We start from the raw sequence: 13844 nt of genomic DNA on the forward strand, positions 1-13844 counted from the left end.
GTGTGTGTGTGTGCGCGCGCGCACCTGCATGTGTGTGAGTATGGGTATGCACACACAATAAGCACATATGGGTGTACATACAGAGAGAAAGAGAGAAATGTGTAGCGAGAACAGAACTATTTAACGGGTTGGACTATAAACATGAATTAACCACGAATTCCACTCATTCAAGCTGATTTCCAGGATTTGTTCGAGCTTAAGTAAAACAAGGACGATACTACCTTTCAGGCTCTTATGATGGGTTGAATAAAGGACTCTTACGACGGCACTAGCAGCCCCAAGGACAGGCAGAGCGTTTCCCAAGCCCCAAGCCGCTCCTCCCGACCGGCCAAGCCTGGAAGTTGCACCTGCCCGGCCTCGGGAGCCGCGCTCACCTTCACGCTGTCGGGCGCCGACTGCCTGAACCTGCTCTGATAGACCTTCAGCGCGTCCGCCGTGAGCACATAGGGGTGCTGGCTGCGCATGTTCCGGAACTTCTCCAACAGCTCGGGCTGGTACTCGGAGAAGCCAAAGGCCTCCACGGGGCCCGAGGGCGTGCTGGCCACCACGGACACCCGCACCGTGGGAGTCTGGCCGCCCCCGCAGCTGAGCCGTTGCATCTGGCTGAGTCGATTCAAGATGGCGTCCACCTTGGACTCCAGGCCCTTCTGAGCCACAAACACATTCTGCGTTCTGGAACCATCAAACCCCAGAATCACATCCAGGTTACACGCTGGAAAGGGGAAAAGCAGGCAATGAGCTCTACATCGGGCAAGGAGAGGAGACGAACGCAACGCACAAGCACGGCCCTGGGACCTGGACCAAGACGTCCCCTCAAAGGCAAAACGACACTTTGTATGGATGAGCTTTGAGAAGCAGCCGGGTGTGCCTCTTTCACAGGGAACACGGGTGCTGACCATTAGGCCATTTTACTATGTTCTTTTTATTTTTATTTTTCTCATAATATTAACCAATTTTGGCGTGATGTACAGTGGAAGTGCTTCCCAAGTTTGTGCTTTACATGCACTTCAGGATTCAAATACTCTGATCTCATACAATTAATCTAATAAACCTATGAACAGAAGCAGGAATCACTACTTCTGAATTATTTTGGAGATTAAAGACTTGGGAGAAAAGGTAAGTCTTACAAAGGCACACAAAAAAGACAATCTTCCACTCTTATCCTGGAAGGACATCCGAAAGCAGTGGCTAGGTGACCCCCAAGGTCAAACCCACATGGACATAAGTAAATGCCTGAAGTTACCACAGGCTTAAGGAATCCATAGGCTCGTGCACATCAACAAGACAGGATTGACAATATGTCCATGAAGGGGACTTACCTCTGGAAATATCAGTCACACCCGGACATAAGGTTTCATGCATTGCACCATCCAGAGTTTCCAGAACTTGCTCTTTCAATTCTGACAGCTTCTGGACGTTCCCCACTCGGAACGCCGTCGCACTGTTGGACGCGATCTTCCCAACCTCCACGGAGTCCGTGTTCCCCAAGCCCACCGCGAACACTTTCACACCACTCTGGGTGAGTGCCAGGCTCGCCTCCTGGGCATCTTCCATTGACTTTCCCCCCATGATCACAAACGCAATCTGAGGGACCCTCTGATCCAGGCGGCTGCCAGCCTCTGGCACGAAGTGATTCTGCTGCAGGTGTTCAATCCCAACCTTGGTGTTGGCGTGTCTCCCCCCTTTGTAGACCACTTTGTTGATTGCGCTGATAATCTGCTGCTTGGTGGAAAAGTCCTTCAGGAAGAATTCGTCAGTGGGGTCCGAGTTGTACTGGACCAGCCCGACTTGGATGGAAGCATCCTCTCCATAAACTGTATCCACAATTTCGGACACAAAATGGAGCACTTCCTGGAAACTAGTCTTCTGGAAATTGATGGAACCATCCAACAGGAACACAATATCTGCTTTCCTTGTATCTAAAAATGACCAAAATGAAAATGAGGAGAAATTTGGTTTCCATATCCAGACCATTCATACACAAAATGTAAATTAAATAATTAAAATTAAGACGTTCCTGTAACTTATTCACAGTGAACACCTTAGCTCTGTTCTGTGCCTCTATAGTTTTCAAATTCACAGCCCTCAAAGCATTATGCTAAGAACAAAACGAGAAATGATAAATCATTTAAACAAAAAGAAAAGGAACATGAGAACTCAGGGAAATTGAGTCCCAATCATCCCATGCAAAATGTCATTACACAACAGATTCAACGGTCCAGAACCTCAGGTGTTTTAGAAAACACCACTAAATACTTTCCTTTGGTCAAAAATAAAGGATGGTGTCTGTCAGGAGTCAGGGCAGATGTGCTAGAGGCAGAGCAAGGAAGGTCTGGAAAAAACAGATTGGAAAATGGGAAGTAGATCCCACACGCTTTTGGAGGGGTATCTGCCAGCATGCTGAGAGCTTTTGTGGAACCCTCCTGAAAATGAATGGCATGTGGGGATAATTTCCCAGTTATATCAAGTGGTCAAGACTGGAGTAGAGAAGGGCATGGATTGGCCACCTCCAAAGATGCCATCCTAGACAGACAGCCATCGAGTTTGCTGTTATCCCTCAGTGTACCTTTATAAAACCTGTCAATGGGGCTACAGTTAACCTCATGGAAGCTCATGGATGCCTCCTGGAAGAATCAATGACCACATGTTTTCTGGAATATTGTATCGATAAGTATTATCAATTGCTATGCACAGACTTAATTTCAAGGCTCAATATGCAGGGCACACCACCACCACAAGCCAGGATGGAGGAGTTAAAGAGTTTTATTACAAAGCGAAAGTAAATAAGACAAGACAGAGATTAGGGGAATATATTATCATACCACTAACAAGCAAGGAGGCGATCCATCATACCACCAGGGCCCAGTCAATTAGAGTCACAGAAACAGCACCGGCCCTTCATCAGCACGGGCTGAATATCTTGCCACAGCAGAGGCGGCCCAGGGAACAACCGTACCTGCCTTTGTTCTTCTGGGGTTTTAAGGACTTTACTAACAACAGTGGCAAGGAGCCAATAAGCATACATGTCAGCAACATAAGGAACTGGTCCAGATCTGGCTAGGAGCCGGGGCCAGTCCTTGGTACGAGATTAGATGTGCTGGAGCCTGCGAAGGCCAGGCTCCCCGTCCTGTACTTTCTTGGTCCTTGGGAGGGTAGCCAATCCTCCCAAGGCCAAGCACGTATCCAAGTCACTGGGAAAGCTTATATCCCCAAATGTACCCAGGCAGACCTTGATATATTCTATCCCTTACAGATATGTTTCCTTCTACAATGTCAACTGAACTTTTTTTCTAATATTTATTTTTCTAATATTATCTGCAGTAGCAATCAAGAGGAGAAAATCATTCAAATGAATGCTAATTACATTTTTCAATTGAAAAAAATTGATATCACACTCTTCAGTCATGGGTCCCAAGTTCATACCTGTCCGAGGGGGGGAAGGTGTGACCAGTCCTGGAGGGGCAGGAGTGACCCTAGAGGGTCCAAATGCGTTCAAGATCCTGTCTTCTAGGTTGGGGATATCTCTGAACTCTCGCACCATGAAGACCAGTCTGGGGTCATTGGTGATGGTCTGCAACTCTGTTCTGTCGATGTTTCGGGTTCCAACCCCTAAACTCACAATCCCCGAGGAGCGTATCACCTGTGAAAACCTGGAAACGTCATCCTGGGATTTTCCACCCAGAAACAGAACCAGGTGTTGGGGCACACCATCTTCTATCCGGCTCCCAGCAGACTTGACAAAGAGATTTCTTGCCACAAATTCCAGAGCTTTGCCAGTGTTCAGCGGAGACCCTCCTCGGAACCTCAGGCGATGTATGGCATCGAGCACGGAGGCCTGGGATTTATAAGTCTTCAGGTAGAATTCAGGAAAGGCATCGTTGCTGAACTGCACAACCCCAATTCTCACTTTATTGGGGCCAACACTGAGTCTTCGAACAATCTTCATGATAAAATCTCGAATATGTGCGATGTCGTTAGCTCCCACGCCATCAGAGCTATCAATGAGGAAGACGATGTCTGCAGCGTCACTCTCAACAGCTAGATACAAGGAAAACAGGAGAAAAACGCAATATGTGACTGGTGCTCAACTGGTTTTGTCTCTGCATTTGCTCCTGAACTTTGCATTGTGTTGCACCATAATATGAGTGTTAAAATTATAACCAACTGCACATGTGTTTATCTCTTGGGCTTTTTAAACTTGATTATCAAAAATTGGGCCTTTTTCACCCAAACACTATCCACTTCTTCAATTATCTTAAGTTCTCCAAAACTTTCTGAGTCTACTTGATTTTAATTTTGGCTTTGTGGCCTGGGTTACAATTAATGTTAAAAATGAAAGCAGCATTTAGAAACTAATCCTGGAGACCATAATCTACAGAACTGTGAACTGTTACTACCCGAAGGGACTGAGCTCATCCAAACTAACATCTTTGTTGTACAGAAGGAGAGACACAGCTGAGGCCAAAGGTCTTCTCCTCGCCCACAGCCACCGCTTAGCTACCAATCACCCAGAGAATGCCAACTGTCCCCCAAAGGCCACTACATCTCCCCAGGTGTTTGATTCATAGTATTTCTTTGTGCTCACATGTCTCTAGCATTTATACAAAGTTTTTATTTTCACTATTACTTCTCCTATTTTCTTTACATGAGTCCATTTGTTAACTATAAAATTAATCAAAAAGTCCTGAGAAAGATGAGCCGTGTTTTCCTCTTAGTTAGAATTCTGGGTACTTCTTGGATGTCCTTTTATGAAACTACTCAGAATATGTTGTCACCCAACAAATTCAAACTGTCTTTTGCCTCATAAATCCCTGGGCTACTCAGAGTGATTTTGCTGTGCTGTGCTGATTATTCTGAACTTTGTATTGCATTGCAGGGGGGAAAAAAGAAAAAAAGAAAACTAGCACAGCAAAAACTGAGCAAGTCACAGAATTGAACCCTTTACACTGAGAAAGAAAAGTTGTCTCAGCCAAGCCTTGGGTTCTCCTATAGGACACAAAAGATTTCAGAGAACTTCAGCATTTATCAGAGGAAGCCACACTGTGACCACGATGGATCAAGACAAAAATGAGGTCACGCTGTAATCATGTGAACACTGACCAAAAAAAGACAAAAATAACCAAACACTCCCTATCTTGGCTAATGGGAGTGACCACTGCTTTTTTACCAATTCAAGCTTAAACCATAAGATTTAGTAAGACACCCAATCATAGAATTGCTTCCATTTCCTGACAACACCTGATCCTGGGCAAAGTCCCATTTTCTTAAGCCTTCCCTAGAATCACCTACCACAAGTTCAAATCCTATCAGAAGTCCTTTCTAACACCCTCTTAGTGAGCTATCCCATGATTCACCATCCTGTGCACCCTCCCTCATGCAACAAGCAATAGACACAACTGGTTCAACTATAGGTTTCCCCTGATTTCCATTTAACTCATAGTGCATACCATGGATCTTTGAGCCTGTTATTTTTTTATATTAAATATACTCAGAGAACAACAGCAACAAAACACATTCCATCTTACCTGGAGGATACTGAGTGCTGGACAGGATCCGCTGTATCTGCTCTGAGGTCAGGGTCGTGATGGGGGTCAGCAGTTGCTGCTCCAGGCTGGGCAGCTCCCGGAAGGTGCTCAGAGAGAACACGTACTCAGGGCTCAGGGAAATCTGAACCAGCTCTTTCTGGTCTGTGTGCCTTGCAATAGCCAATGGCGCCACGCCAGACTGCTTGAGCTCTATTGCCGAGTCGCCCACCTCATCCCCAGATTTCCCGGATGAAATGAGGACCAGAAACTGAGGGACACCCTCTTCTATCCGGCTCCCCTGTGGCCTCTTGAAGATGTTCCTCACCACATACTCCAGGGCACGCCCAATGTTGATCTGCCTGCCACCTTTGGGCCGCAGCCGCCTCACCGCATTCTGCACCTCGTCCTTGCTGGAGTGAGCATTCAGCAGGAATTCCACACTGGGGTCCTCACTGAACTGGACGACTGCCACCCGGGTCGTGTCAAAATCCACGTCCAGGGAGTCGACCAGTCTCTCAATGAGGTTGCGGATGTACTGAAACTCAGGGCCAGCACTTTGGGACCCATCGATGAGAAAGACCACATCCTTCTTGTTGCCGACACCTGTGAATCACACAGTAGCATGGGTTTCACCTTCATTGGCACCCAGTTCTTAGCACTAACAAACCACCTCCTGGTTTGTCATGAAATCACCACCTGACAGACAAAGCATCCTAATTCTGACTGTTACCATTAAAAATGCTAGTCCCAGGAGTGAGTCCTGGCCTTTCAGTGATTATAAGTCAGGGAGAAAGGAAGGAACCAGCAAAGCATAAGGAAGAGTAACTCTGAGGGAGGCAGAGACTAGACACACAAGAGCCATGTCCAGAAAAGTGGTGATGGTGTTTTGGGAAGGAGGGGATTCTCAACTGTAACACATGCTGCTCGTAGGTGAAGCAAAATGGCACCTGAGAATTGACCACTGGAGGGGCCTTGACAAGAGCACTTTGTGTAGCATGGTGACAGTGACTGATAGATTGGGTAGTTTGGAGCAGAGTTGTGGAGAGCACTTATAACTTCTAAAAGGAGGCTGAGGCGCTACTAGATGGGGAAGATGGGCATCGAGAGAGTGTTTGAGAGAGAGAAAGCAATGCGTTTGTGTCATGAAGGGAATCATGCTTCCTATGCTCAGAGGAGAACTGATAGTGCAGGAGAGAGAAGAATTGCAGATGACACCCTTGAGTAGGGGACAAAGGACAATGCCCCAGGGGACAGAGATAGTTCACCCCATCACAGGAGGGAAGCTGAGTATTGACACGGATGCCGGAGACGTCGTGTGCTGATGCTTCTGGAAGTTCTTTTCCAACTTACTCCTGTTTCCTCAGTGAAGTGGGAATCCAGATTGCTATCTCAGAGCAAGCTGAGGGAGGAGAGCGGGTAAGAAGCGTGACAGGGAGAAGGGGGAGATAGGAAATCATCACTATGAAGAGTGGGACAGTGAATGGACTAGGAACTGTATTGTTGTAGAAACATACGCTTGTACTTAAAAGAAAGCTGCACATTCATTATGACAGTGGTTCCAAAGTGTGTTCCTCAGGACACTGATAGTTCCAAACATATCGTGAAAAGGCCATTAGAGTCAAACAAGTTTTGGAAATGTTGCATTCCCTTACTGTATTGGACATACACAAAACACATCAATTATTGGGGGGAAAACCTCTCACTTTGTTTATCTCACTGTTTCCCAACTTTATTTGATGATGAGTGTTTAGACCATTCCCTGGACACCTGTGAGACATGTTGCACGCTATCTGGGACACCAGCAAGAAGAAGCTGACACCCCTCAATTGTGCCATGTCAGTCACACTGGCCCTCCTCACCCACCCAAAAGCACCGTATCCTGCAGCTGACTTTTCGCTCACTTGCTTTTGCTCCTCTCTTCCTCTTTCCCCCTCTCCATGCCCTGAGGCTGCAGATGATATTTTGTAGGATGTGAGCTACAAAGAACAAGACACAGCTGCTTTGTTACCACTGTGACCCTCCCCAAGTGGGTGCCCAGGGAGGGTAGGTTCCTGGTGGGTATTTTTGGAAGGGATGAATATATCTCAGCCCCCTTCCTTCTCAGAAGCCAGCCTGCCACCACTTTCCAGTTCATTGAAACCAGGCCTAGAAAAGGGGAACCGGAAAGAGGATATTTACTGAAATATGCTCATAGAGCCACAGGGCCGCCGTGTCACTTAAGACCAAGCAAACTCTGAAGCAATCTCCACACTTTGGCTCTGGAAATACCAATATTTTGGAGACTGTGCTCCAGCTTGACAGAGCACCTGTGGTCAAACTCCCTCCCTGATCATGGAAGGTTGCGGCAGCTTAGAACCAACGGTACTGAACTGGTGGTGTCAATCAGGTGGTCCCACCCTTCACATAGCTATACGAAAGCCTTTATGCAGAGTTCAGGGGTCTACACTATAAGCCATGCATAGTCCCCTCTTTCAGACTTTAATTTGGCCAAAAACATGAATCTTAGCATCTCCCCAAGCCTCTGTCATTTCTGTCCTCCGAAATGAAACACACATGGTTCGTAATTCTTCGAGTAATTCTGGTTTTCACTCTATATGGCAGAGGAAACAAAACTGAGAACACTTTGTAGCCCACAGTCCAAACAAGGAGCCCCAGATGCTCCAAGAAACAATGACCCAAAGAGTCCCCTCCTTACCTGGGCTCGGTGAAGGGTGCAAGACTGACCGCAACCTGCTCACCTCTTCCCGGCTGAGCTGGGTCACTCTCTGCGAGATGTCCTGCTGGATATCCCCCAGCTGCCTGAAGGTGGGGACGGCCACTGCAAAGTCTGGCATGAAGGAGATGGTCTGCATCTCCGTGGCGTCAGCGCTGCCAATGCCGATGCCAATGGGCACTGCCCCGCCCAGCTTCAGGTTCACCGAGGGGCCCCTCACATCATCCCCAGACCTGGCAGCCGTGAGGACGATCAGGAGCTGGGGGACGCCGTCTTCTATCCTGCTTCCGGCAGACTTAGTCAGGACATTCCTCAGGACAAAGTCCAGGGCGGCCCCGGTGTTGGGGGTCGGCCCCCTCAGCAGGGTCAGCCTGTGGATGGCAGCGATCACGCTCTGCTGGTCCATGTACGAATTCAGGTAGAACTCGGGCCTGGTCCGGTCACTGTACTGTACCAGGGCCACACGGACCCGGTCTGGGCCCACGTCCAGGCTCTCCACCACTCTCTGGACAAACTCTTTCAACAGAGGGAAGCCGTTCCTGACACCATCAGAGCCATCCAGCAGAAAAACCACGTCCTTTTCACCTGAAACTGGGAGGAAGACAGCCTGGATGACTCACATGGCACGGAAGAGGGACAATTTCCTCCCGATGCGGGGAGCTGAACAAAGACCCCACAAAGACATCCAATTCAGAATCCCCAGAACTTGACTCTAGGGGTGTCCTTATAAGAAGGACACAAGAGGATCAGAGTTAAAGGAATAAGATATGAGATATGAGGATGGAAACAGAGGTCAGGGAAGAGAGAAGATATAATATGGAGGAAGGGGCCATGAGCCAAGGAATGCAGGCAGCACCGAGAAGCTGAAAAAGGCAAGGACACACGTAATCCACTAGAATCTCCAGGAGGAATGCAGTCTTACCGACACCTTGAGTTTAGCCCAGTGAAAACGGTTTTGGATTTCTGACCTCTAACAATATAAGAATTCATGTTGTTTTGACCCACTCAGTTTGTGGTAATTTGTTACAGCAGCCATAGCAAACGAATACACCAATATATAGAGATACCCTTCCATTGTAGAAGTTTTCAATGCTTGAACAGTATTATTAACTTTCAAAGGTGCACTCAAGAAACAACATTGAGGACCAGAGAGATAAGGATGGCAGAGCCTTCATAATTGTTAGCATTTCATAGATGGGAGGTTTCAAATGATTTTCTACAAGTCACAGTGGATCAATGGGGAAAAATGTAACCCAGAGGTTCAGGTTACAATCCAAACCAACAGTGTAGGGGCCCAATAGTCGATGAAGAAACTCTAGATTCTCAGTTTTTTAATCAAAAGGATTATACATGAAACCGATGACTCTTTTCACTGCATTTTTATCAGCAAATGGAAAGTGGTTAAACACAGAGTCATGGTAATGCAAATGGGCAGCATGGACATTTTCATGCAGTATTTACGGTGGGAATGTGTCTGCCTCTCATCACGCTTTCTTCTTGGTGAATGCGGTGAAGGATACACAGTGTTACCCCCTTAAAACAAGACACTGGGGGGTATGAAGAGGAAATTATTTTAGCTACAATGTAACCAAGTCATATGGCTTTTCTTAGGAATAAAGCAAAAATCATGTTTCTTAAAAGTATTTTTAACCACTAACGAGTCAACATCTTTATAATGTATCTGATTATGAAATACTCTAATGTCCTTAAGAATAATAACCCTGGATCTCCTGTTTTGCCCTACAGAGCAGTTAGAGAGTCAGAGGCAGGAAACAAAAGTCATACATAGATCCTTGATCCTACAGAAACCACCTATTAATTTTCCATCTCCTCTGGAAACCCAAGGAAGGCCTCAATCTGAGGACCTGGGCCCAGCAGCCTACCACCAACTCATGCACTGGAGAACTGGATTGTGGAAGCAACCGGAATTTCTATGCCATACCTGGTGTCGACACCCCATTTTTCACCAGGTTGACAAACTTCACAATCTCTGGTTGGAGGTCTCCAATCTTAGGAAGTGACTCCGCGGTGAGGATAAAGGCAGCGGACGGCGCAATCTGCTCTAATTCGGCACGGTCTGCGTTCTTGGCCTGTAAGACTAAAGGCACTACAGATGTCTCTCTCAGGTTGAGTGCTGGTATGTCCACGCGATCGGAAGACTTTCCCGCCACCAGCAGCACCAGCAACTGAGGCACACCATCCTCAATCCGGCTTCCGGCAGACTCCACAAAAATGTATCTCTGGGCGTAGTCCAGGGCGTAGCCCAGTTTGAGGACTTTGCCAGTTTTGAGCTTCATTCTCTTCACAACGTTCAGGATTTCAGGCTTATTCTGGTGCTGATCAAAACCGGACTCCACCCTCACATCGTTACTGTACTGAGCCACAGCGACTCGGGTCCCATCTGGCTTCACATCAAGCTCGTCTATAACCTTGTAGAGAAAGTCACGGACGGCAGTGAACTGGCCCAGGAGGTTGGCTGAGCCATCAAAGAGGAAGAGAATGTCTCGCTTGCTTTCTACAAAAAAAAAAAAATACAACACCCACAGTTAGGACACAATGAGGGGCAAGAATATCACAGGCACCAAACTGATGAGAGCCCAGCACCACCAGCATTCGGTAATGGGAGTCCATGCAATTCATCTGATAATCACTGTACCAGCAAGGGAAGACCAACCCACACCCATTGTCATCCGAGTGTCCATTTCAAAGCAGTGCTTATTTGCAAAGCACTAGAATAGCTAGATGGGTCTACCCATCATGCTTCTTCAACAAAGCAAGAGAGTGAAAAGCCCAGAGGGTTCCATTCTTGCACCAGGTGACAATCACTCTAGGAAAACAGACAGTGTTTTCAAATTATCATAAATTAAACTACTGAACATGTGGTCTTTATTGTCCCTTTGCTTAAAAATTGACCTGTCTCTAGTGACAAAGGCTAATATGGGTTAATCACCCACAGATAACTGAGTTGATGTATATCTGCTCTAACTGGATTCTCTTTTCATTACGTTTGAGGTTATGGATTAGGCCCCAGAAGAGCACCCATCACCACTTGCAGGTCAGGCTCTCTGTCAGTGCTTTCTAATCTGCTGTAATTAGACAACAGAAAAAGGATGACAGCCCATCGGAGACTACCACGTGTCATATGAACATGATTTTCAGTGCAAACGCTTCTTAGGATTAGTTTGATTCGCTTTCGGTTGTCTCAGTCCGGCCTCCCATCTGTGATGTCAGCAAGCTGGTAGATTGAATGCGTGCATAGCTAACCACCATATTAACCTGCAGAAATAATTCTAATGCAGACTTCCTTTGGAAATCATTTTACCATCACATACAGATACAGCCTTTGTTGGGTATATAACAAATAATTTTGTAGATACAGCAGATTTTGAACGTAAAAAATATCATATAATGGAAATAACGGCAATTTTTAAATGATCCTAATACATACTCATGTATGAAAGGGAACCCATCTCCCTCTCACTCTCTCACTTCCACCTGGAGTTGCACACCAGCATCTTCACAGGCATTGGAGCAAAAAGCAAACAAAAAAAATGAGAAGAAGAAGCAGTTTCTGAAAAAAGGGTGGGATAGGATGCAAGGAACGTAAGCTGGATTTTCTCCACTTGCTTCCTTTTACAAACACTCTTTAGAGAGGGAATCTGAACTTGCTGGTACAGTGACTCAAACCCCCTTCAAAATACTTCAACCCCAGGGAGCCAATCGTCTGTCTAAGGTCCACCAAGCTCTGGAGTCCTGATCGGGCCGCCTGCGGGCCAGCGAGGAGCCAGTAGAACGAGCCCCGCGCAGGCAGGCGCAGGCGCAGGCAGGTGGGGAGCGTTACCTGGCTGGGAGAGCGGCACTTCCTCCACACCTCCACTAACATATGTGGTTAAGGGCTGAAGCAGCTGCTGAGGCAGAGCCGGCAGGGAGCTGAAATCATCCATGAGGTACACCAGGCTCGGGTTAAAAGCAATGTGCTCGAGCTCGGCCTTATCCGCCTGGTTGGCGCCTACACAAAAAGTCAGGACGCCCTCGCGGGCCAGCGCGTTGGCCGCCTGCAAATAGGAGTCCTCAGACTGCCCGGCCGTGAGCAGGAGCAGGAGCTGCGGGACGCGGTCACGGGTCCTGCTGCCGCCGGCTTCGGTGAAGTGGTGTGCATGCACATAGCTTAGGGCGGCGCCGGTGTTCAGGCCTGACCCTCCCTGCAGCCGCAGCTGCCTCAGGTGCGCAAGCACGTCTGACTTGGACTGGTATGTGTTTAGGGAGAACTCCGTCACCGGAGTGTCACTAAATTGCACTACACCAACACGGATACTGTCACTTCCAACATCAAGGCTGTTAACTATGGCCATTACAAAGTCCCGCACATAAGGGAAATTGGTCTTTCCAACGTTGAACGATCCATCCAAAAGAAAGATGATATCTCTTTTGTTTACGTGAACTGCAGTGAAGCACAGAAAACAAGGTGAGACATACACACCCGCGGAGGGTGTCGTCATGTGTGCCTGTAACACGTGCACACATGCCAACACGCAGGACACAGAGCAGGACATCAGTGAGCAAAGCGCGTCCATCTCGCAAAATATGGCAGAAGGCTGCATATTTCCCTCCAGTGATGGCCGGTGTGTGTGAGGCACACCGAAAGCCAAGGTTACGACACCACCTTAGCTCACACAGAGACACAGTGCCAAAGCTAGAATGTCTGCAACCAACAAAAATGATAGGAATCCTTGCAGCAGAAGGTCCTTTCCTGGAAATTACTTCTACAAGGGTGCCATGCTCTCTGCCTCGCTTGTGTCTAGGACCTCGGTCACAGCCAGCTTTATATGCATGGCCTGTGTCCTCTGGAGTTCACCTCTACACATTTACAGAGAGTTTCACTTGCAGACACATTAGAAGTGTTAGCCCAAGTTAACCTGAGAACATGACTTCCTTATGGCTAAAACAAATTAACAAAATTAGGCTGTTCTCATCTTGAGGTATTCCTAGAACCACCCATTTGTCATTCTCTACTGTCCCCTGTCCTGAGGGGGCAACTCAGCATTGCCAAACAATGATCCAACAGGGTGCCCATGGGAATTCCTCCAGAGTGAGATCACGGGATCATGGAAACGCAGTACAACACAGAGTCAACTTGCTATGGTTGGCTCAGGTCGTGTACATGAAGAATCAAATGTATCATTCTCAGATTAGAGCATTCTCCCCAACACGTTTAGTATGTGCCTTTAGAAACAATTATCTCCCATTTCTCCCCAGGTGCCCACTAAAATGTAAAACCTAACCATTTTACCCTGTGTTCAATCACATTGAACTTTGGCAATCAAAGTGTAGTTTAGAAGCTTTAAGGAAACAAGAGAGGGGGTGGGGGGAGCATGCATTCATGCAGCATGGGTCATGCACCAAACAGTCTTCCACTGGTAAAGTTTATGAGGCAGAAAAGCCTGTTTCCTTGACATTCATCTTCATTACGGATAGCAAGTTGTACCCATTCAAGTCATAAGCTCATAGACCGTTGTAATATTTTTAAAAATAACTTTCCACTGATAATCATAGTACATGAGAGATCTGAAGAACCACTGTTTTTATCTTCACACTCATCCATTCGC

At 47.1% G+C, this 13844-nt stretch overlaps 1 protein-coding gene across 1 annotated transcript in view; it reads right to left on the bottom strand.

Moving 5' to 3' along the window:
- COL6A3 (collagen type VI alpha 3 chain) overlaps positions 1-13844 on the bottom strand; it is an 82510-nt gene that overhangs the window by 40792 nt on the left and 27874 nt on the right. Inside the window, exons 5-11 of the mRNA XM_081051382.1 lie at positions 12080-12679; positions 10181-10753; positions 8221-8829; positions 5526-6128; positions 3424-4038; positions 1320-1919; positions 375-712 (exon numbers count right to left, since the gene is read on the bottom strand). Coding sequence (XP_080907508.1) covers positions 375-712; positions 1320-1919; positions 3424-4038; positions 5526-6128; positions 8221-8829; positions 10181-10753; positions 12080-12679 — 3938 coding nt within the window. The remainder of the gene's footprint in view (positions 1-374; positions 713-1319; positions 1920-3423; positions 4039-5525; positions 6129-8220; positions 8830-10180; positions 10754-12079; positions 12680-13844) is intronic.

This window comes from Rhinolophus hipposideros (genome assembly GCF_964194185.1).
Source record: "Rhinolophus hipposideros genome assembly, chromosome: 6".
Classification (NCBI taxonomy): domain Eukaryota; kingdom Metazoa; phylum Chordata; class Mammalia; order Chiroptera; family Rhinolophidae; genus Rhinolophus; species Rhinolophus hipposideros.